General features: G+C 48.8%; 1 protein-coding gene across 1 annotated transcript; it reads left to right on the top strand.

Moving 5' to 3' along the window:
• Nucleotides 1-6,744: 6,744 nt before the first annotated feature.
• On the top strand, nucleotides 6,745-9,144 carry LOC122375360 (skin secretory protein xP2-like). Its single transcript, XM_043354712.1, has 4 exons — nucleotides 6,745-7,101; nucleotides 7,279-7,443; nucleotides 7,768-7,911; nucleotides 8,110-9,144. The coding sequence occupies exons 1-4, from the start codon at nucleotides 6,745-6,747 to the stop codon at nucleotides 9,142-9,144; spliced, it is 1,701 nt and encodes a 566-aa protein (XP_043210647.1).
• The last annotated feature ends 15,916 nt before the right edge of the window (nucleotides 9,145-25,060 follow it).

Raw genomic sequence — 25,060 nt, forward strand, 5'->3', positions numbered from 1 at the left:
TGAGAGCACAAGTTCCTGCGCATGCGCACATTACCTTAACCCTGTACTGGCGTACATTAGTGATACTGCTCACGGACTCGATCAGCCAATCAGCGTCCCCAATTATATTCATAGATGTCGCTAGCATCACGTAAATCCTGCTTGCGAACACATTTGAAGAATGAAACAGCTGCGCCATTTCCGCCTTCCATTGATTCCTTCCATCTTAGTATCAACTATACGCTTTTCAACTAACTTTAGACTACGTTTTAAACTATGGTTAGTATGTTATTTCTGGTACATATAATTTAAAAATAACTGCTTTATGAATTTGGCTTTACTCGTCAGAATAGAATACTCTATTTTTTCCATATTCAAAAAATATATCACCTACCATGTAACTCATCCAGGTAAAATGGGCGCTTTCCGCGTCGTTGGTGTACCCGTTGTTCTACATACCCTGGTATCAGCCAACTTCGCCCTAGTGCACTATGGTTGGAAACGGCCTCACGGATGGCCGGGGGTCAACGCGAAAAAATGTTTTGCCCGTAACTTGTTAATGCGTAGACCGACTGCGATGAAACTTTGCATAGGTATACCAGTGTCTTTCGTGCATCATACAGTAACTCAGAAATGACGAGGTCACGTCACGTCACGCGTGTGTGACGTCATCATTGCAAGTATCTTATAAGTCGCCTATGTCTTTCGTTATGTTATCGATATCGCGAGGCATTTTGAACATGTTTTGAATACTGCTATTACTGAATGGATATTGTTGTTATGCTTTAGGGCGAGAAATATCAACGTAGTGACGCACAGTGTCTTACTATTGGTCATAAAGGGTCAAAAATTTGGAGAAAGAGTATTTATGATTTTTTTTTAGATTGGGCAAAAAAGTAAGAAATAAAATGGCGATCAAATGACAAAAAAAAGCGTCAGATTTACCCGGCAGTTGCTGGGGTAAATCCGCTGTTTGCCGGGGGGGGCGTTCAACGCCCCCAGCCGATAATTCGCGAACAAATAGGCGCAGCGAAACGCACGAGGCGCGGCAAACGAAAGAAGAACGCGACGAGACGATTCACATGAATACTTTAAAGTTGAATTTCGAGGTCACAGGTCGGGTCAAGTTCAGGTCAAACACTTGAAATTGGGCTTTCAGTAGCATGGACTTTAGAACCTCGCAATCGGTGCCTCGCGTTTCGCGTTTCGATTATATCGTCATCAGTTGGTCCTAAATAAATTCAGTCATCAGTTGGTCCTAAACAATCTGTCACAACTGTCACAACTGTCACAACCCTTCATATAAGTGCTAAAAGAGTGTGAGATCAATGTAGGGGTCAGTCAAACATAGGCCACTGGCCAGAGTCAAAGTCAGGTCAATCAGGTAAGCACATAACCACGAAAATTAAAACTGGTACCTATTCACAGCCCATGCATGACACATGTTTTATGGGTACTTTTGGGCGTAGAACACGATGGTGACATTCATTTTATGATACGAGTACGTGGCTGGTTGAAAAAGATCAATTTCAGAAATGCATGCATCATGGTCGTGAAGTAGTCACGAGAAATTGCCAACATTCAGTTCAAGATTTTGGAAAATGTAGAACGATGATCAAAAACCATAGATAGCCATTTGATTTGCCATGGTATTGGCAGTGTAATGGCGTTTACAGCATGTCTGTATGTCTGCTCTGTCGGTGGATATCCATATCCATATTCCAGGATATCCATACACGTTTGCACGATATCCATACTCCAGGTGCAGGGGCGAGCAGTTACTTCTTACGAGGGGTGCGGAGTCGAAGTCAGAGTCGGAGTCAGAGTCGGAGTCGCAGTCAGAGTCGCCCAGAGTCGTGGCAACGAGCCAGGAGTCGGAGTCGGAGTCGGGGTCGGTCAGGAGCCCGCAGTGGAAGTCGGAGTCGGTCCGAATCGGAACAGCTCCATCACGACTCCAAAAGACTGGCAGGGGTCCGGGGTCGGAGACAGAGTCGGCCGGAGTCATGGCAACGAGTCAGGAGTCGGAGTCGTAGTCGTAGTCGGATTTGGCGCCACCACGACTCCGCAACCCTGCTTCTTACCATCATTTATAAGGATAAGCGATTGCAAGACTGACGAGCCTACCTGGTGCTAACGAAGCGACGGGTAGGTACGCCTCGGGAGATGAAGCTTCACGGACGATTTTGCGCACAAGTGCGCAGTCTGCTTTTACGTTCCCCTTACGCAGAATTGAACAGAGATTTATTCTGCCAAAAAGCTCAATGGAGGTCGATGGAGAACTTTTTGTATGTCCAATGAAACATAAACGTAATTTTGCAAATATTGCTGTGGTGACACTGCAAACAGAATGCAATGCCGTTCCTGATTTTGAACACGCATGGGAAAAAGAGTCACTCCACTCGATAGCCAACATAACAAGGATTATTTTGATATATAATAATCCAGTTTTACAACGTCATGGAGGTACTCCACATGCTATCACCAGCGCGGTTGTTAAAACCTTTGACGGCGCACTAAAAAAGCCACTACCAGAAACTCCCGATTCCACGTACAATAATGGAGACTAAATGCGCAACTAAATAATTTTTTTCTGCCCAATTCAAAACATTTCATCAATTTCCAACAGAATGACACCCCAAATATACATATATTCCGAAATTGCCCACGGCCATCCGTGAGGCCGTTTCCAACCATAGTGTAGTGGGGGGGGGGGGGGGCATAGGTTACCACCCACCTCTAACTCAGAAACTAAGAGGGCTAGAAAGACGGGGTGAAAAGCAGTCGATAGCTCTCGGCGTACGCTGGAAAGTATTTCGGTCATTTTTCATCTCAGAGTAGGTAATATTGGGGTCACTGGAGGTCATCAAAGGTCAAAATTTGTCAAATATCATTATATTTCTCAGAAAACATGCATTTATCTCAGGAACTGTGATAGCTAGAAAAACGCATGGAAAAGCAATCGATAGCTTTTGAACTCTTCATTTGATAAGGTCATTATCAAAATTGACCTTAGATCAACGGTTTAACATCCAGAGGGCAAAAAACTCCAAAAATAACTGTATTTACGAAATGTGTTTTTCGACAATAACTTTTGACTAAAAAAAAACACAACATTTATATTGCCAGAATCGTGTTCCTCTCACCGAGAAGCGTCGAGTGAACTATAATTTGACCTTGAAAGGTCAACTTGAAAATTTAACCTAAGGTTAAGGTCATGACCTAACCGGAAAAGGTCATGTTGCATATCTTTCGATGCGTCTCAACAAGACAAACACAATGAGACCATCCCCAGCGTCCTATCTCTTTCCAATCGAGAGTTATTGGCAAAAATATGTTTGTAGCCTCAAATGACCTCGGATGACCTTTCTAGAGGCTATCAGCAAAAAAGACACCTTGGTCGTCACGGATGGTCCAAAAATCATTGTGATTCTGAAATATTTGGGCTGTTCCTATGCGTACACACGGATTTAGAGGCATTTTCATTTTTCTCCATTGACTTATACCTAATGGTAAGGTCACGCCACTGACCTGACCTTAGGTCACGGATATAAAAAATCCGAGATATACAAAGTGTAGGCGCCCATAACATCATGCAATACACCAAGTTTAAAACCTTTCTGACAAACATTGCAGGCTGGACATGATTGCAATTTTTTAGGCTTGGTCAGTTAACCCGCGCCCGGCTGGGGGTCCTGGATTTCCACGCCCTGCTGGGGGGGGGGGGTGTTTGAACATCCCTCCTTCTAACTCGGCTCCTGGGCCACGTAGCGATACGCAGAAGGCGGCGTTCGAAAGAGCGTCAAAAATAATGAGGAAATCACTTAGGTCAATGTTTTGGTCAGGTCAAAGGTCAGGTCACCAGAGGTCATTGAAGGCAAAATTTCGCCGATTTCCAGGTCGAATGTCGACAATTTCCAAGAAGCCAACGCATAACTCGGGAACCAATAGAGCTACAGCGCCGCGGAAAAGCGCATTCGATAGCCCTATTAACGCCCCTTCTGAGTAATTTTCTCAGATTTGACCTAACGTCAACGGTTTTGCCTGCAGGGGGCAAAAACTGCAAAAAATAGCCGATTTTTACGGAAACAGTTTTTCTGCAATAACTTTTGACCCAAGTCTTGTACGAGCTTAATTTTACCGGCATCGTGTTCCTCTCGTCAAGACGCATCGAATGAACTACAACTTGACCTTGAAAGGTCAACTTGAAAATTTGACCTCAAGTCAAGGTCATGACCTGACCGGAAAGGGTCATGTTGCATATCAGTCGATCCGCATCGTCGAGCTGAACACATCTAAGGCGTTTTCATCGCTCTAGCATGCCTCTATCAAAAGTTATTTGCGAAAAACTGTTAGATACTATTCGTGACCTAAGATGACCTCAAGGCATAAACAGGGGTCACGGACACCATTTTCATGTTCAGTGTGTCTAAACCACTTGTAATTAGGTGTTTGGGAGTGTTTATAATGTGTTTCGTCCAGAAGAGGCGCATTTCAATTTTCTCCCATTGACTTATAATGGGGAGGTCGCAAAATTGACCTGACCTTAGGTCATCGATATCAAAATTCTGAGATATACATTTTGTATATGCTATTGCTCTTAGCAATGGCTGACAGTTTCAAAGCGATCGGTCACTCGGTGTAGCTATGACAGACATTGAAACTTTTTATGGGGTGAGGTCACTTCAAGTGACCTGGTGACCTGACCTTGAATGACCTTGGTCTGAAATTTTCCCAACATGTATAGAATTGATGTATGATAAGGTGCACCAAAAACGGCGGCGCGGAGCGCCGCCGTTTTTGAGATATTCGCGAAAAACCACAAGGGGGGTGTTCAAACACCCCCCTCCCTCCAGCAGGGCGCGGGTTAACTTGACCTGGTGACCTGACCTGACATGACCTGGGGTCAAAAATTTCACACATTGCTCAAAATTGATGTACAAAAAGCTACCTCAAGCGGCGCGGTTTTTTATTCACACGCAAAAAACGCCACAGAGTGGTAACATATGCCGCCCCCCCCCCCCTGGGGCGAAGGTTAAATAACTCGTTAAGCTGCGTCTATTTATGTTCTTAATTCGCCATTTGCTTTAAACCTTGATTTTTGGCGATTTTTTAAACATTTACAAGTTATTTACAAGTCAAGTGACCCAAAAACCTTTTTTTGGGTCGAAAATGGCAGAAATGACGTCACTCTGACGTCATTAGCGTCCAACCTATCATAGCCTTTGGACAAATTTTTGGTCACAATGTGCAATAGTTATTCACGGGAGGGTAATGAAAGTTTGGTGACGATTGGCGCAGCGGTTCTAGAGATATATCGAAAAAGCTAAAAGGAGGGAGGGGGAAAAAATGCCCACCCCACCGCCTGGAAGGTTTATAAGTGTACCTACCTATTGCTGTTTCAATAGCTCTCGGCATGTATGTACGTACCTATATAGATGTAAAATAATGTACTCATATTTTCCGGTTGGCACGGGTGTGTTCAGTGTTGCATATTGCTGGTTAGTGGTTTGTATAAAAAGGTATGAGTATATGAGTATACGAGGGGGTACCTATCGAAAAGTTCTGATCATCACATAGAAGATATAGACCGATTTTGATGATTTTAGGCTGGTAGTATATTTGGTTCTCAAGAACAATGTTCCCGCAAAGAAAATCCTGAGAAGTGGTTTTATCTTATGTAGGAGAGACTTAGAAGTAAAAAAGATGCATATTGGGCCCATTGCGGACCGAACCGTCATCCAACTAATGCATTTGAAACGGTATCACACTGATAAAATACATCAAGAACGTGAAATTAACCCGCGCGGGGCTGGGGTCTCCAGCCGAACGCGCGGGGCTGGGGGGGGGGGTAAATTTTACCCCCCCCCCCCCCCTGTTATCTCCCGAACTAATGGTCCGATTTGGAAAATTCAAACGCCAATCGAAAGCTCTCATCACGAACTACTAAAAACATGTACTTAATTTAAAGTTTGAGGTTAAGGTCAAGGTCAGGTCAAGGGTGTTGTGTTTGTATATAGGCCCCCCGAGGCCCCCTACTTGGACCGCCTCTGCGACCCCACGGTGCCAGGTGCCTGTGAGCGCCCCTGCCGGCGCCAGCTGACCGTGCGCGCCAAGCGGCGTGACTGGCGCACGGGACGTGGGCTGGCGCTCGCCATACTTGTTTACGTTTCGATCTCTCTCTCGGCCCATTCGCACCTGTCTAAAATAAATCGCGTTGATATTCATAAGCTCTTTCACTTCGAACCGATAAACAACTAAACATGGCGCGGTCGGTTTTGTAAGGGCCTGTTCCAGCGCCTCCAGAAACCTCCAGAAAGCTCCAGAAAGCTCTAGAATCCTCCAGAGAGCGTTCCAGCGCCTCCAGAAAGCTCCAGAAAGCTCTCGCCAAAGCTCCAGAAACCTCCAGTAGCCTCCAGAGAGTTGGGAGGTCCAAATTTCTCTGGAGGCTCTGGTCTACAATTATGGCGCACATGTGACAATCACGAATGTAAACAAAGGACTTTTGACTGATTATTTTACAACTTGAATGTAAAGAAAATTACATTGCTATAATTTTGCTAATCTTTCTTAATAAAATTGAAAATAAATTTTGCATTTCAAGAGAGATCAATCGTCATTCTTTTGGTATATGTGATGCCAATCTCCAGAAACCTCCAGATTGCGTTCCAGCGCCTCCAGTGAAACCTCTGGTAGAGCCTCCAGTCAAGAATTTCTACTGGAGGCGCTGGAACAGGCCCAAATTACTACGTGATTAAGCATACCGCGATGACTATCATTCAAGAACTGACGGCACTGCTGGAGAGGCAAGTGAAGAGAGCCGCCGACGCCGACAAGCGCCTGGAGCGCTTGGAGAGGCTGCTAACCAGGGAGCCCTCCGCGGGAACGGACGCGACGACCGGAGTGTCAGAGTCGGGGGCTGAGCGAGGCGCTGATGGATCCGTTGGACCAGCTGCCGCCGCCCGCCGGACTGTCTGCCTGCCGGTGTCGGCAACCCCGACCGCGCGACCGAAGTCGGCATCGACGTGCAACGACCGTGCCGAGTGCAGTGTTCCCGACAGTGATTTAGGAGCGGTGAGCTGCAGGCAAGAGGACTTTGAGCTGACGCTCAAATACGCCGTGACCGTTCGTCGGGCGAGCGATGGTGCCCATGTCACGTGCCCAGACCTCCGCGGCAACGAGGGACATTCCGCGGCGCGCCTGCCGGCCTACAAGAGGCGCAGGCGGCCGAGTGTCGCCCATTCCGCCACCGCTACAGATCATCAGTTTCTTGAGCGTTGCCCTACCTGTGGCCGTCGCCAGCACGCCGGCGGAGACACGTGTCGCGCCGCTGGCGCCATCTGTCGTGCGTGTGGCGAACCAGGACATTTTGAGGTGGTGTGCCACCAGAGGGCCAGCACCACGGCCGATCGTCCAGTGGCGACATCTGCAGTGACGAGAGTACGCGACTCACCGGTGGTGGCGCCAGTAACGGTAGCCGCCGGCACCGCCGTGTTGCCGCCGCCGGCGGACACGGGCCAAGCCGGGCACACTGCGCTTCAGCCCGCCGAGCTGAGTGACGCTGCTGACGTCCACGGAGCCTCGCCGCCGCCGGCGGGAGGCCCATCAGCAGCCACCGGCGCCGCCGTGTCGTTGCCGCCGGCAGACACGGGCCGAGGAGCCGGCCGTACCGCGGCGCAGCCCACCGAGCCGGCTGGCGCGCGCGGAGCCTGCCCGCCGCCGGCGGGAGGCTGGCCAGCGCAGACCATGGACGGCGAGGCAGCCCCTGACAACGCCGTGTCATCGCCGCAGGCGGACACGGGCCGCACCGGCAGTACTGCAGCGCAGCCGACTGAGCCGGTCGGAGCTACCGCATCCTACGGAGCCTCACCGCCGCCGGCCGGAGGCATCCCAACTTGGAGCACGGACCGAGTGTACCGAGCCTCGCCGCCGCCGGCGGGAGGCCCATCGGTAGCCACCGGCGCCGCCGTGTCGTTGCCGCCGGCAGACACGGGCCGAGGAGCCGGCCGTACCGCGGCGCAGCCCACCGAGCCGGCTGGCGCGCGCGGAGCCTGCCCGCCGCCGGCGGGAGGCTGGCCGGCGCAGACCACGGACCGAGAGGCAGCCCCTGATAACGCCGTGTCACCGCCGCAGGCGGACACGGACCGAGCTGGGTGTACCGCGGCGCAGTCTACAGAGCCGGCTGGCGCCCACGGAGCTTCGCCGTCGCCGACGGGAAGCCTTCCAACGCGGACCAGCTACGGACACGGAACCGCCGACAACGCCGTGTCACAGCCGCCGGCGGACACGGGCCGAGTCGGGCGTACCGCGGCGCTGTCTACGGAGCCGGACGGAGCTACTAGAGCGTACAGAGCCTCGCCGACGCCGGCGGGAGGTCTACAAACGCGGACCGGCGACGGAAACAAAACCGCTGGTGACGCCGTGTTGCCGCCGCCGGCGGACACGGGCCAGCCCGGGGCCACTGCGGTGCAGCCCGCAGGCCCGGCCGGTCCCGCTGAAGCCTACGGAGCCTCGCCGCCGCCGGTGGGGGGCATCCCAACGCCGAGCACGGGCCAAGGTGCAGCGGCCGGCCCCGCCGTGTCGTCGCCGCCGGCGGACACCGGCCAGATTGAGTCCACCGCAGGGCAGTCTAGCGGGCCAGCCGACACCCACGGGGCCTCGCCGCCGTCGGCGGGAGGCCTACAAACGCTGAGCACGGGCCCAGGTGCAGCTGCCGGCCCCGCCGTGTCACCGCCGCCGACGGACACGGGCCAAACCGACTGTTCCGTGACACAGCCCACCGTACCCGGTGAGACTGATGACGCCTACGGAGCCTCGCCGCCGCTGGTGGGAAGCCCGCCGACGCAAAGCAGGGACAGAGAAGAGGTCGTCAGTGACGCCGTGTCGCCGCCGCAGGCGGACATGGGACAGACCGACTGTGCTGAGGATGACGCGGGTCTGGCGCCGCTCGTGGGCCCGGTTCAGGGGATGGCCGGAGACGCCGCTGGCTGTGATCCGTGGCCGCCACCCGACACCGGAGCGCCGCCTACCGGTGACCTCTCGGGTGACAACGGGCGCGCCCGCTGCGGACGCCGGAACAAGCGCCCGCCGCCATGGGTCGCAGCAGTCGTGTGTGCCAGCCCCGATCGTCTGTTCGTTCGTTGGGGTGCGACCTCGTATGAGGAGTGAGACAACGTCGTGCAGTGTTGTGTTTTTGGCGGCTTCACGACTGTTGTCTCGAGGGGGAGATGTTGTGTTTGTATATAGGCCCCCCGAGGCCCCCTACTTGGACCGCCTCTGCGACCCCACGGTGCCAGGTGCCTGTGAGCGCCCCTGCCGGCGCCAGCTGACCGTGCGCGCCAAGCGGCGTGACTGGCGCACGGGACGTGGGCTGGCGCTCGCCATACTTGTTTACGTTTCGATCTCTCTCTCGGCCCATTCGCACCTGTCTAAAATAAATCGCGTTGATATTCATAAGCTCTTTCACTTCGAACCGATAAACAACTAAACAAAGGGTACAAATTGCAAGTTTCTACAGTATCGGCCTTGCACCGTAGTTGCCGAAGAATGGAGTCATGGACTGAGACTGATCGCCCAAAACGTGTTCTTAGGCTACCAAGACAATATTCGTTGCATACAATATCATTCACAGGTCAAGGTCAAGGTCAGGTCAGGTCAGGTCAGGTCACCAAAAAACAACATATAGAAAAGGGCATGTGCGACACATGTTTTATGGGTAATTTTACTCATAGAATTCAATAGGCACACTCAATAAGTGATATGGACCACCTCTGGATGAATTTCAGGTCGAGGTCAGGTCAAGGTCAGGTCAACTGAGGTCAAATTTTGAAGTTGGTTGTTTAGGCCTAAAAAGGTGTCTATCTGATGCAGTTTTTCACGGCGAATCGAATATGGTGCTATTTTTGTTTCCGTACGAGGTCTAAAACTTCCAAAAAAGTCATTTTTCAAAAATTTTGTGTGTCGTGACGTCATAAAATTTTGAATAACTCCCACATTTTTGAACCGATTCTTCTAAAATTTGGTATGTAGGTGCACATAGACCACTTCTCTGACATATTCCGGTTTTTTCGATAGACTCAAAATTTTGGATTTTATAATGATTTTCCCAAAAAAGTCAATTTTTTGAAAAAATGTAGGCCAAAATCCAAAATTTTCAAAAAACCGAGATAGCCATTTGATAGACAAAGTAAAATTACGTATAACCTTTTTTGTTACGTTTTGATTTCTTTAAAAATGAAGATGTTAGCGGCGTTTGAACGTTTGCCGTTTTTGAGGCGAAAATGGCGAACATGACGTCACTAAAACGTCAATTTCTCAAAAATTTTCCGACGGATTTCGCTCAAATTTTCAGGGAACGTGTCAAATTGATGTAAGAAAAGGTACTGAAAGTTTGGCGGCGCTGCGCGCCGCCGTTTTTGAGATATCGCAAAAATTCGCGAGGGGGGTAAAATTTACCCCCCCAGCCCCGCGCGGGTTAATTTATGGCGAGGAAAGCCCATCTCATGCTCTTACCGAAAATGAAGAAATAATTTTTAACTTGGTTGCATGGCCTTTGCAGGGTAGTCAAGAAGTGAGTGACTACCAGTGACTGACAAGGTGATGACTGTGAAGGAAGTGGAGGACCTCATCCTTACAGATCGTCGTGTGACCATTCAGATGATTGTGCAACAGAAAGGTCCCAATGCTGGCAAGGCCTGAAAATATTATCAGCGAAGAACTACAGACGATAAAGGAGTCAGCCCGCTTAGAAGTTCGTGCGTCTACTTTGTTCAAGAGAAAAATGCGTCTTAGCCTTTCGAAACGAAAACTAGGCCTTTTTTAGGAAATTGAAGACATCTCTTCGATCATCTGATGACTTGTGACGGATGCTGGGTCTATGTGTATGATCCAGAGACAAAAAGACGATCAAGAAGTTTAAGCACGGCACATCTGTCCTTCTTAAAAGGCGAAGATGCAGAAGCCGATATGGAAGGTCAATGAGCTATCAGTGTTCTGGACCTGGCGTAGGATAGTCATTAACCCTCGCGGGCCCGGGGGGCGTTTTTCGCCCCCCCCCCTGGCGAATATTTGCGATAACTCCCGAACGCTTAGGGATAGGAAGGCGAAACTTTCAGTACCTTTTCTCCCATCAATTTGACATCTTCTGAAGTAAAAAATTTGGACCTAGCCCCCTTGATGACGTCACAAGGTACATTTTTCTAGACCCCTGCACGGCAAACTTCGGCGTCACAGACGCAAACTTCAAATAGCTGCTAAAAATAGAGTTTTGGAGATAAAGACAAATTACGAGCACGGCTGTGTAGCGTTTGACCTAGAAAAAATAGAAAAATAGTTTTGGTGACCTGAGGTCAGAGGTCAGGTCAACGACCCCGAAATGTGGTTTTAGTTTTTCGCAAATAACTTCGATAAAAATGGTCCTAGAGCTACGGAGTGATACCATCGCATTCGCCTTGTCAAGCCGCGTCGAATGATATATATTTTGTTCGGAAAAGGTCAAGTTTCATGTTGACCTCATGTGACCTCGAATGACCTCTGGTTGACCTTGACACATGAAAGGTCGTTTATGATGGATTTGTACCCGCTGATCACGAATCTGGCATCTATTTTCCTCTAAGCCTTCATTTAGAGCTTCCGGATGGCAAAATTGTCTTATTTATTATTACTAACTTGAATCAGTGAAATAGCATCTAGCAGGGATACTCTTCTGTGACCTTGACCTTTGAGCAGCCTTGTATCGTAAGATGAACCACAAATAGGGAACTGATAAGCCTCAAAACATTTCAAAACATCTTGGAAGTTAGCACGCAAGATGTGCGAAAAAGTGCCAAGTTTGAGGTCAATTTTGAGCGTGACCTTGACCTTGACCTTTGATTTACAGCACATTTTCAGAATCCTCAGATTCTCTTCTTTCGTTTGACACCCAATTTTGCCGGTTTGATGCAGCCTACCGTCCTCTAGAAGGCTTACTTTGAAATCACTACACATGTGCCGGTTTTGGCCTTTGACCTTGACCTCTGACCTTGAAAATTGACCTGAGATCAAAATTTTTAGGCGCACTAGAATCGTCTCGTAAGGACCTTTCGTTTGGTATCGCTTTTGTTTCCGCAGCTCCCTTATTTACGGAGTTAGACAGGGGGGGGGGCGAAAAACGCCCCCCCCCCGGGCTGCGGTGTTTGGGATTACCCCCGGGCCCGGCCGGGTTAACGACTGTCTTGATGATGGTCGGATAATGATAAACAAGCACTACCTACTGCACACTTTTGAAGAAGTTGCGAGATGGTCTCAAGCAGAATCGCCGCAAAAAAGCCCAAGAAGATGTTTTATCCTCACCAACAGCGCCCCCGCCCATTCGTCCTGAACTGCGATTGAAGAAACAACATGATATGGACATTCAATCCTACCGCATCTAACAAATTCACCTGCCCGGGTATTAACCCGCACCCCACTGGGGGGGCTATTTATAGCCCCCCTCCCGTTTTTCTGCAATAACTTCCAAACCGCTTGACGTATCGACGCCAAACTTTCAGTACCTTCGGCTGCATCAATTTGACACCTTGTGTCAAAATTTGAACTTCGTACCCACCATAGGTCGGCCGTAAATGACGTCAGAGTGACGTCATGTTCGGCCGATTTCGACGCAAAACATTGAACCACGGCAATCGCTCCCAAGAGCTCACTTTTCAAGCTAGATCCAATTTCTTTGCATGAGAGGACTCAGAATAAACTGCGCTATCAAACTGCTATCTCGGATTTTCGAAATTTTGAAAATTTCGAGAATTTTATATAATTAAATTGAAAATTTATATTTTTAAATTTTTTCAAAAAAATTTTGACTTTTCGAAAAAAACGGAATATATGTGATAGAAAGCATTATTATAACTAACTCTAGCAAGTTTTAGCTAAATATCTTCAAAAATGGCCAAGTTATACGCATTATTGCAAAAAATTAACAATTATTAATTTTTCAAATCAATTTTCAGCACGAATTTGACATCGTACGCCAATATAAATAGCATCATCGTGTTTCTGAGCTCAAACTGCATCCAATAGACACCTTTTTTGTTGAAAAATTTTAGCTTCAAAATTTGACCTTTTTTCCCTGAAAGTGACCTGACCTAAGCTAAATTTGACTCAAAATGACCTCGAATGACACAGACGACATCAAATTCGAAATGTTTGGCCTAAATGGACCATAAAACATGTGTCACGTGACCGACGGATGATATAATATTTTCGTGACCTGTGATGACCTGACCTTGACCTGAAAATCAAAGTACAAGTTTGGTACCCTCAGAGTATCTAGAGCATCTGTTCACGAGTGTGTGAACCAAAAATGAGCCTGATCTGACTTGTAAGACGGCGGCCAGAGCCCAAAACGTGAAGAAGCCAAAATGCTAATAATTTTTACTTTGACCTGACCTGTGACGTCATCGGTGACCTCGAGGTCAATGAAATTAGGTTTCGCTCGACAGTTTTTCCGGGGATATCAGACGCCGTTTGAATTTTGACGATCGGCCCAGTAGTTTCGGAGTTAGGAGGGGGGGGGGGCTATGAATAGCCCCTCCCCCAGTAGGGCGTGTTATACGCAGACCCCAGTGGGGCGCGGGTTAACTGACTCTTGATTGCTACGGAAGATGAAGAATCCACAGTATGGCCGGTGATTTAACCCGGCAGGCGGTGGGCCTACCAGCCACCTTCCGCGCGGTGGGGGAGGGGGGGGGGCATTGTTTTGCCCCCCCCCCCCTCGTATCTCCGAAACTACTGGACGGATCCGGAAATTCAAACGGCGTTCGATAGCCCTGTCACATTTGTCGAAGGAAACCAAATTTCATTGACCTCGGGGTCACCGATGACGTCACAGGTCAGGTCAAAGATAAAATGTTTCACCGTTCACGGGGCTTCTAGGGAAAGCGCTATAACACCGAGAAAAACGCATTTTGTCGAAAATCAGCGATAAGGCGTCAGTTGTCTAGTACATATGTTGCTATTAGAGGTCACTGGTCATACCAGGTCAGGTCACAGGTCAGGTCACCAAAGGTCACCAAGGGTCACCACATGAACCCAACTTTACTAAGGTTATGCGATGCATGTTTTATGGCCAGTTTTTCATTTCCAACTAAATGGTATTGGTTATAAGACCATCAGGTACGGTTTAGGTCACTTTCTGGTGGAGGTCGGGTCAAGGTCAGGTCAAAAAAGGTCAAATTTGAAAGTTGAATTTTTTGCATAAAATGGGTATCGATTCGATGCAGCTCGTCACGGGGAGTCTAATGGTGGTCTTTGTTTTGCGCTACGAGGTCTAGAATTGCTAAAAATTGAGTTTGAAAATTTGACGTCATCAATTTTGAACAGTTTTTTCGCTATAACTTGGCCAGAAAAGGAGGTATTGATCTCAAATTTGGTATGTAGATAGAAGGCGGTAGGGACTATCACATATATTCCGGTTTTTTCGAAATTTAAAAAAAAAAACTTTTTGGATTTTTCGGCTATTATTTTCAAAAAAACTATTTTTTTATTTTTGGGGGTCAAATTCCAAAAAAAAAAAATCGAAAAACTGAAATAGTAGTTTTGTAGCCTTCTTAATTCCACACCTTTTATGTCGGAACATTTTTCTGTATCTCTAAAGCTGTAGGCCTGACAGCTCTTCCCGCGAAACCTTTTTTGGGTCGAAAATGGCAAAAATGACGTCACTCTGACGTCATTAGCGGCCAACCTATCAAAGCCTTTGGAAAAAAATTTGTCACCATGTGCGCTAGCTACTCCCGGGAGGGTACTGAAAGTTTGGTGACGATCGGCGCAGCGGTTCTCGAGATATATCAAAAAAACTAAAGGGGGGGGCAAAAAATGCCCCCCCCCCACCGCCTGGAAGGTTAAGGACAGAAATGACGTCATTGATGAGGTGGAGCAGTGATTTACGGGACAGTGCGAAGGTCCTACAATGACCGCCTGAGGCAGCTCAAGAAACGATGCAATAAGTTTGCGGTCGTGTGTGGTAACTTGCGAAGGAGTAATGAACATCATGCAAAAAATCAAATTTATATCACATCTAATTCATGGTAATGATCAGAACTTTTCGATACCCCTCGTATATATGAGGATATATCGTGAGGAAACTGTGAGTCGCAATTCTATAGTTTCATTTCTGACGGCACTGTGACGTCATTTCAAATGGGATCGACGCCAAATTTGGACACAACCTCGCCTAGGTATTCAGGAAGATGTGTGCAAAGTTTCGCTTCTTATCCTCTTCGCGTTGCGACGATGGTGTCGCAGATGTAAAGGGGAGGGGCAACTATATCCCCCCATCGGCCGGCGGGTGGCGCGGAGGCCCAGCGGCGGCCGGGTTAAGTCCCCTCCGGGGTGACGTGACCGCTTGCAGGTGGGAGGACTGTCCCATCGGGGCCGTCCCACCGGCTCATTGTCGGTGATCGGGGCACAGCCCAAGGTCTACGCCTATGCTTATATCCCATAGCTCTGCAAAGGCCTTTTTAGGCCGAAGAGCTGCCCCCTCCCCAAAGAAAAACGTAACACATTAAACACAATTGCACCTTTTTACAATGTCAAACATAAAGGACGTAAGCCTATGTAATCGCGCAAAATAGCAAAACTATAAAAATATAAGTAACTACACCCGCAAAGCCCACCATTGAAAATCCGAAAAACATAACAACTCTTTAATTAACTTATCAGCTATAGTGGGCAATACACAAAGAGTTAACTTAAAGAATGGCGAAGAGAAATCGTACTAAGAGGTAGGTATATGTGTGCAGAAAAGTACTTAATTAGAAACTTCCTAAAGCATGACGCAGTGCCTACTTATAAGACACGTACCTATTTCGCAATGGTTTAACTTCACCTAACGGGTACCTCAGCTTTCTTACTCATGTCACTACATGCCATTTGACGGTCTGTTCATCGTAGCAACTATAAAACTAGCCGATATGGAGTCAGTTTGCACTGCTAAAACTCCGAGCAACATGTAAAACTGCAACACGACAACCAGTTACCCCACACGGCCCGCAGCAGGGCGGTGGGAATTACAAGGCAGCGGCAGGGGCGGCGGCGGCGGCGGCGGCGGCGGCGGCGGTGCCTCTGCTCGACACCTCCCCGCACCGTCTGACCTGGTTCGGGCGGGCGCCAGAGTCGACCGGTCGGGTGCGCGCCGCGTCCGGTCCCCCGGTGGATCCTGCGCTCGGCTGCTCTGGGTGAATTCCGTGGCCGGCCCGGCCGGTCTGGTCCCGCTGAACCGCCGGACTCTCGGTGACGAGAAGTTCCGCTATCACTGCGACACTGAGATGCTCAGCGTCAGCCTGGGCTGTACGATCGGCGCACCTGTTGCATTCAGGCAGCGGCAGACTTTTATACTAGCGGTGTCACAGAATTTGAGAGATAAAGTCAAGCTAAGAAGAGATCAAGTACGAGTAGGAGACGTCACGAAAATCATTTAATACCTTCCTTTACTAATATTTGCGAATTATTGGTGTAGGTACCTATGGATTTGTTTGTTCATTAATCAAACCACGCTTCTGGTCCCACTAAAAGTTATGCGCCTTGAAAACGTTGAATATTGTCCTGTGCGCTAACTTCATCAGACACGAATGAAATGCGAAATTTATGAGTTACCTGAACAAATCAGCGCAGAAACAGGGTCACTTGGCTTGAGCTGGGCAGGGAAGGGAAGTACATACTGCGACCTACATACATTGCATGACAAAAAGTCTTAAAAGATTACCTTCATCTTGGACTGTTTACACCATGGGCGTAGGAACGGCTGGAACATTGCACAGTGGGGATTTTTCCGATCTAGCGCCTATTAATTCAAAAAATCTTTTTTGGATTTTTGTTTATTTTTTGTGTCAGTGGGGCTAAGAAATGTCTGAATTTTTCATATATGGCATTGTTTTATCTGTATGTCTACAGCAAAACTAGGAAAAATGCGCCCAAAGTTCACACTCATGCGTGATTACTCAATGGGCTCAGCAAGGCCCGAAAGTATAGCTCAATTTCATTGTCCTGTCCTGTTGGTTTTAATCTTGCGAGGTCTTAAAGTTGCATATCGTCTGAAAGGCACCTTTATTAGGAATGGAATGGCAAACAGAAAGTATGCCACAACCTTACTAAGGTCACAAAAATGCCCTTTACAAAAAACCCTTACAGACACCATATTGAAGGAATGGTATTCTAAATAAATGTAGGAAATCAACAATGTTCTCCACACTTTTCCACTCCGAAATATATCCTATCGAATTCGCCACTTTCTCCTGCACAAGACAACGCCTAGTTTGGCTGCCGAAACTTGCCTGAACACGGAATATTCACATTAGAGTATCTTAACACCCCACTCGAGGAGCGCTAGGGCAAACAGCACGATATAGGTAGGTTCCGGACATAGGAGAATAATTTTACTTCGTGATTTATATGATGCATATTTTCTGAGACACATTCATTAGGAATAGGATGACAAGCGTAAATTATACATACCGTAACCTTATTAACCATCGCACTTGTGGGGAGGGGAGGGGGAAGGGGTCGGATAAAACCCAATGGTTTTCCGCAAATTACTCGCGCAAAAAGCGGCCGATCGCGCCGAAACTTTCGGTGCTCTCGAGATCATCAATATTACATCTAACCTTAAAATTTCATGACTCTGACCCAACTGACCTTTGACCTGTGGCATATTTCTCGAGACCATGTTTGGCCGGAATCGCGATTCGGCGTATGCCAGCTCACATTATCCGCGGTTTCCAGTCTTTTTGTGGTTTTAAACGTTCAAATATGTGAAATGATGTTGGTGCCATGCATAATGGTGGGTGGCAAGGTCACGTGAAGGTCAAGTCAAGGTCATTGACCTTTTGATGACATTGGTTCACTTTTTCGAGTTTTACTTGTTTCTAGGGTAGTTTTTGGTGCTGATTTCGATTTTAGCAGCCATTTGAATATTTACGAAGTAGTTCTGGTGCCTTCGTTCCATGTTACGAAGCTATCAGTAGTAGGTGACACTTCTATGGATGGCCGGCAGGACGCCTACTAGTTGATCTAACCTGACCTGACCCGACCTGGCCTAAATGCATAAAGACATCGTCTGTGATCAAAACTAACATGAAATTCGTGATCAGCGCCCCAAAATACCCCGTAACACCCTAACTTTGCGAAGTTTCAAGAGGTCTCGATTTCCCAACTTTAGTTGGGTCATTAAACTGACTTGGAAAGTCAGCTTATGACCTTGGACTTTGAAATTGGATATATTCGGCCTCATTTCGTCATAGGCAGCACGCTTGACTTTTCCGCGAAGCTCTAGCTTGATCAGGGGCCAAACGGCTGAGCGGGGGGTCCAATTGAACCCCCTATACTATGTTGATTATGCACATTTACAGGTAAAATTCTCACCAGGACACACCAGCCAACATATGTGCACAATCTGGCTACAATTCTACCTATGGCTTGCCCTCTACGAATAAATACGTGCTAGATCGGAAAAATCCCCACTGTGCATTGTGGGTGCATGGGTGCAGAAATCCAGCCATGGCCGGTGAAGCGGGGGGGGGGGGGCGACACCCGAGCGAAGGCTCGTTACGAGCTTTGAGGGTGTACCATGTCGAAAAGGTACCAACCGATAAGTGCATTTGGAAGCATTAACCCTCGCATGTGTAGGGGGTCGGATGACCCCCTACACATGCCCCCCATGGTTGTTCGCAAATAACTCGCAAAAGCGGCCGATCGCGACGAAACTTTTAGTACCCTCGAGTTGATCAGTTTTACACCTCTAAAAATTTCATGACCATGACCCAAAAGACCTTTGACCTGTGACCTGATTCTCGAGACCATGTTCGGCCGGAATCGCGATTTGGCGTATGTCAGCTCACATTATCCGCGCGTTTCCAGTCTTTTTGTGATTGTAGACGTCCAAACATGTGAAATGATGTTCTTCCCATGCATCACGGTGGGTGTGAAGATAACCTGAAGGTCAGGTCAGGTCATTGACCTTTGATGACCTCGGTTCACTTTTTCGAGTTTTACATGTTTCTAGGGTAGTTTATAGCGCTGATTTCGAATTTAGCATCCATTTGAACGTTTACGAAGTAGTTTTAGTGCTTTCGTGACATGCTACGACGCCGTCATTGGTAGTTGACACCTACTATGGATAGCCGGTAGGACGCCTAATGGTTGACCTGACCTGACCTGACCCGATCTGACCTAAATGCATGAAGAAATCATCTGTGATCAAAACTAACATCAGATATTTGTGATCAGCACCCCGAAAAACCCGATAACAGCTTCACTTTACGCAGTTCTAGCAGGTCCCGATTTTCCCGACTTTTGGAATATTGACCTGACCTGGAAGGTCAACCAAAGAAGTAGGACCTTAAAATTGGGTATCATCGGCTTCCTCTTGTCACGGGCAACACCCTCGTTTTTTTCCGCGAAGCTCTAGCTCGATCAGGGGCCGAACGGCAGGGGGTCCGACCGACCCCCTCCCCCTCCCCCTACACATTAGAAGCTGGAAAACGCTGCACACATTCGAGGGCTAATATTGTCAATATTGACTACCGCAAAAAGCAAAAGCGGCCAACTTAGCCATTTTCGAAGATATCGGCTAAAATTTTTGACAGTGGGTCATCGGTTCGGTATGTGTTCAATCACATGCTCCATTTCCCTTTTTTCAGCACAAATGTAAGTTTTGAAGACCATCACTGATCACAGTAGCAAATGCTTCGAAAGATGGATAGTAGGCAACATATTCTGAATTTGCCGTGCTGCATGGGAAGTAGTGTTGATGAAAAAGGGGTTTTTGGTTAAGATTATTGTGGGTGCAGAATACATTGTCTGCACCCACTGGATAAATATTGTGGGTGCAGCTGCACCCTTGAACCCATGGTTCCTACGCTTATGGCTTACACAACTCTTTTTCTTCACCTAGTCTGTCTTATCCAGACAATACTCAAATTCTTACGGTAATTAGAATGCCATACATAAAAAGCAATATATTTTTTTTTGAAATTACCGGTCATTTTTCGATAAGGTCACCGCTGAAGTCATTGGATGTCACGCAAGAAAAAAAAAACATATCCCAATTCTGTCCTTTCTTCACAAATTTGCGCTGAAGTTGTGAACCGAGAGAGTTAGAGTCGCGAAAATGCTCATTCGGTAGCTATTTCAAAGCATTTTCGCTGACATCTTGAAATTTGATCTAAGGTCTTAAATTGTTGCTATTATCTACTTTGACCTGACCTGTGACGCCATCGGTGACCTTGAGGCAAAAATATGATTCGTCAACCAGGTTCATGTCAAACACCGGTTGAATTTTGAAAACAGGACTAATAGCTTGGGAGGTAGGAATGGGTTCTGTAGAGCCCCCCCTCCCCCCCCCCCCCCCGGTGCTCGCGTCATGGGCGAGTGCCACCCATGAGCCACCGGTCATGGGCGGACTAAGAGTACCCAGTGGCGCAGCCAGGATTTCGTTTCGGGGGGGTCATCGCTTCCAAAGCGGGCCCCCTAGTGTGCGGGCCCCCACCCATTTTTCAGAATCTCTCCATATTTCATACGCATTCTGCTGGGCGGCAGAATGCGTATACCTGCACCCTTTACCTGCACGATAACCCTGAGCGAGTTTGAATCAGAAAATTTGCATAGAACAGTAGCTCGGTAATCACCCGGTCTTCACTTTTTACGCAAATTGACCACGACAGAAATATGTTACTATGACGTATGACTTCGTATCTTTCGAGTCCGATATGAGCCCCAATTCCGCAATATGCATAGCATATTATATGCAATCGGAACTGTTGCCTGCTTCTGTCGCACAAGATTTAAAAGTAGTCCCATGTGCCTGTCCTAAGTCATCTATTGGCTGCTGTAGTAGATTGTGCTTTTATTCTTCTTCATTACGTGAATTCGCTCGTAAGAAGTTTTAACCCTCGCCGGCACAGGGGGAGGGGTTGATGCAACCCCCTAAGGTTTTTTTTCGCGAAGAACTCGCGTAAAAAAGCGGCTGATCGCGACGTAACTTCCATAGTGCGCTGAAATTCGCGCAACTTATAGAACAAGGATGGGTAACGTGCCTGTGAAGAGTCACAGCTCGATCGGGCCGGTGGTGAGCACATGGCGCGTGCTCAAAAAGTGCAAATTCGCGTCATAGACTTTACATGCATAAATCGGCTTGCAAAAATGGGCGACAATGGCTCAACTTGCCCGACACGGGTCCGGTCCCCGTGCAGTATCTCGGTAACCGTGGGTCCGATCGGCACGAGGAACACAGTATCGTGCATGAGAATCGAACGGGCTATCGAATGGTGTGCGGTGCAGGGATGGCACGCGCCACGTGCACCCGTGAGGGCACTTATGCTTGAAAAATTGACGTTTTGGACGGATTTTGGACTTAATGCTATTTTTGGGTGACTGTCAGACGGAGCGGGTTCAAACAACGCTTGTTGGCAAGAGAAATGTACCTACCGCCTCTCATGGGAAAATTGTGAAAAGCTAATTGATCAAAAACAAGGTGGAACAAATTGCTGGAGAAAATAGCATTTGCTTATGACTTACTTAATTACAGGGGTTTTGCTACATAACCTGGTATGTTTGACAATTGAAATGGGCATAGATTGGAAGAGCATTCAATTGTGACCAAGGTCCAATCATCGCTTTTGCATGACGAGCAACAATTTTCTTAAGAATATAAATGTTTCAAACCTCTACATAGTAATTCATCGATGGCTTTCACTCTTCAATAACCTACGCCAACCTATGTCATGAAATACACTTGGCATGTTTTATAGTACCTAGAACGCATGGTTATTATCAGACACGAGCACCTCGATGCGATGGATATTTTTTCCCAAAACCAAAATGCTTAGCCGTCAAAAGGCAATCGACCGTAATGGATACATAACCCACAGACACAAGACCAACCAAACGCCCACCGATCGAAAATACCCCTTATTCGCGTTGCGAAGCAAGCGGGTCACCCTAGTGGGCCCCATTCACCCGGGGGCTCGGGCCCTATCCACATGGGGGACCAAGCCCTATCCATACGGGGGCCCGGGCCACGTTCACCTGGGCTCCGGGCCTCGTCCACCCGGGGCTCCGGGGCCCGCCCACCAGGGGGCCCGGGCCCCATCCAGCCGGGGGCCCGGGCCCCGTCCACCCGGGGCCTGGGGTCCGTACTCCCGGGGGCCCGGACCCATCCATCGGGGGGCCCTGGCCCCATCTACCCGGGGGGCCGTGCCCCATCCACCTAAGGGGCCCGGGCCCGTTCTCCCGGGGCCCGGGCCCCATCCACCCGGGGGCCTGTGCCCTATCCACCCAGGGGCCCGTGCCCTATCCACCCAGGGGGCCCGGGCCCGTTCTCCCGGGGCCCGGGCCCCATCCAACCGGGGGTCCGGCCCCGTCCACCCGGGGCTCAGGGCCGTTCTCCCGGGGGCCCGGGCCCCATCCAGCCGGGGGCCCGGGCCCCCTCCACCCAGGGGGCCCGGGCCCGCTCTCCCGGAGCCTCGGGCCCCATCCACCCGAGGGGCCTGGACCCGTTCTCGCGGGACCCGGGGGTCCGGGCCCCGTCCACCCGGGGCCCGTTCTCCCGGTGGCTCGGATCCATCCACCGGGGCCCCATCCGCCGGGGGGCCCGGGCCCTATCCACCCGGGGGCCCGGACCCATCTACAGGGGGCCCGGGTCCCATCCACCCAGGGGGCCGGGCCCGTTCTCCTGGGGGCCCGGGCCCTGTCCACCTGGGGCCCCAGGCCGACCCCTCACCCGAGGTGTCGCAGTGGGCATTTCTCGAAGCGGGCTCGTCCGATTAGATTAGGACCTCTCTCTCTCCTCTCTCTCTCTCTCTCTCTCTCTCTCTCTCTCTCTCTCTCTCACTCTCTCTCTCGAGCGGGCCCCTGACAGAAATTTCGGGGGGGGGGTCAGCTGACCCTCTGACCCCCCCCTGGCTGCGCCACTGAGTACCTATGATTATATTGTATCTGCTTGCCTGCTGTTTTCTCATCCTTTTTCAAAATGATAGGTAGTGGGGAGTTTTAACGGCCCGCTAAGAATGCAGCTCACAGAGAGCCTACCGCGATGATGCACAATGCACATTGCACATTAGGTATTAGGGTAGCCTGGGGCAAGACGCCCCAGATAATTTATTTTGCTACATAAATTTTGTCCCACATCACCTGGAAGGCCAAATTTGTGCTCAATGCGTTATTTGGACATTTTACTTTAAATAACACCCCTCAAATTCATTCACTTATGATCGGACTCCAAGCTAGGAAGTGATTTGTGAAGCAACTGCAAATGGGGCATTTTGCCCCAACCCCAGGGCAAAACGCCCCACGGCCTGGGGCAAGTAGCCCCATACTTTAGATTAAAGATTTAACATGGTAGTTGGCTAAATCTTATGTGAGAGGTCCATTAGACCTCTGGAGGCACGGCACTGAAGTTAGCACATTCCATCCTGTCAGGTGTTCAGCTATGACACTATTGTATGAGCAGGTTTTTCACCTACCTCATAAGACCAAATAACAAATTATTGCAATGCAAATGTTAACAAAATACTTCCTTTGCCATCCAGTTGCTGAGAAAAATACACATAAAGGCATAGAAACTTACTGTTCGCCAGCTACCGAACATTAGAAAGTGGGTAGCCCGAACAACACATGAGGTAAAACGCCCCAGGGGCTTTTTGCCCCGTGACCTACTGGGGCGTTTTACCCCATCACGTAGTTCGGTCAGAGAACAGCGCCTTGCACTCCAGCAAGACATCATTTAACACGAACCAACCCGGCATGATAAGCGTTAGACAATAGTTGTTCAAAATACATAAAAGTCGCTAACCTGATGTGGACCATAAAAGAACGCCATGATACATAATCTGACAACAAAACATAAAAATCACTCAAAAAACACATTTTTGGCTATATCTCCCGAAATAGTCATCACAATTTCTTTCCAGTCTGCTCATATAATGATCATATAGTGCACGTTTTATAGAAGAGATGATGTTTCCCCAGAACTCTGCCAGTTCCGAGAAACATCGGTGAGGCGTTTTACCTCGGCGGGGCGACTTGCCCCGGTCTACCCTACTTAAAATCGGGAAACCGGACCGTGCCTCATCTCCATATCAGCTGAGAAAGAAGCTAACTGCTTGATGCTTTATACTTAGCAAAGAGGAGGTTACTCAATGTTATCTGTTCCAAAACATAGCGACACGAATCTCCAAATCTCTTCTTAGCAGCTGATAACATGCAGGTAACATGGTTAGTGAAACTTCTCATAAGCATGCAATCTTCGAATTGCAAGTTAGGCTCATGCCATGCGAAGGGAGCGTTTCCTGGCCTTCCCAATGTTCTCCGCGAATATTTACAAATCGGCGATGCTCAGTGGCGCCTTTGGCACACCTCATGACGCATCTTCTCCGCTCATGTAACGACCTAAGTGGAAGTGGTCCTAAGCGTTTTTTCCTCAAGAGGAAAAAACGCTATGGGTAATCGCCCTACCCACACCAAACCAGTTTGCAGCTAAGCTGCCAATGAGTTAGACCGATGAACGCCGTCCGGGCCGCGATACGTCGCGCTGAAGGACTTAGCTGCTGGTAGCTCTAGTCGGTCTTCCTTCATTGCCAAACATAAATCTGAGAGATGTTTCTTTTACCGGGATCTAAACCTGTGCATGTTGGCATATAATTTCAGTACCTACTCAGCCATGCGATTAGCAATCCCGGAGAGAAGATCCTAGCGACTTTGGAGTATGTATCCGGAAATCTACATCCCGCGCCGTGCTGGTGACCTGCGTTTTCCGTGTCGTGCTGGGGGGGGGGCGTTTTCACGCACCATCTAACTCGGCTCCTGGGCCACGTAGCGGCACGCAGTAAGCGGCAATCGAAAGAATGTCAAAATAATGACGAAAACATGTCGGCCATTTTCAGGTCAGGTCAAAGGTCAGGTCACCAGGTCATCCAAGGTCAAATTTAGTCCATTTCAATAATTTTGGAAACTGCCAACGGCTAGCTCGTGAACCAATAGAACTACAGCGCAGCGGAAAAGCGCATTCGATAGCCCTTTTTTACAGACCTTTGAGTGTTGTTCTCAGATTATTTGACCTCAG

Source organism: Amphibalanus amphitrite, unplaced genomic scaffold, assembly GCF_019059575.1.
Source record: "Amphibalanus amphitrite isolate SeventyFive unplaced genomic scaffold, NRLGWU_Aamphi_draft 000041F_arrow, whole genome shotgun sequence".
Taxonomy (NCBI): Eukaryota; Metazoa; Arthropoda; class Thecostraca; order Balanomorpha; family Balanidae; genus Amphibalanus; species Amphibalanus amphitrite.

What these genes read in the sequence shown, in the direction of transcription:
- LOC122375360 (XM_043354712.1), top strand. Translation starts at nt 6,745, where the DNA reads ATGACTATCATTCAAGAACTGACGGCACTGCTGGAGAGGCAAGTGAAG. An exon ending in CGCTCAAATACGCCGTGACC is followed by an intron (nt 7,102 to 7,278) that starts GTTCGTCGGGCG and finishes GGCCGTCGCCAG; the next exon opens with CACGCCGGCGGAGACACGTG. An exon ending in ACTCACCGGTGGTGGCGCCA is followed by an intron (nt 7,444 to 7,767) that starts GTAACGGTAGCC and finishes TCATCGCCGCAG; the next exon opens with GCGGACACGGGCCGCACCGG.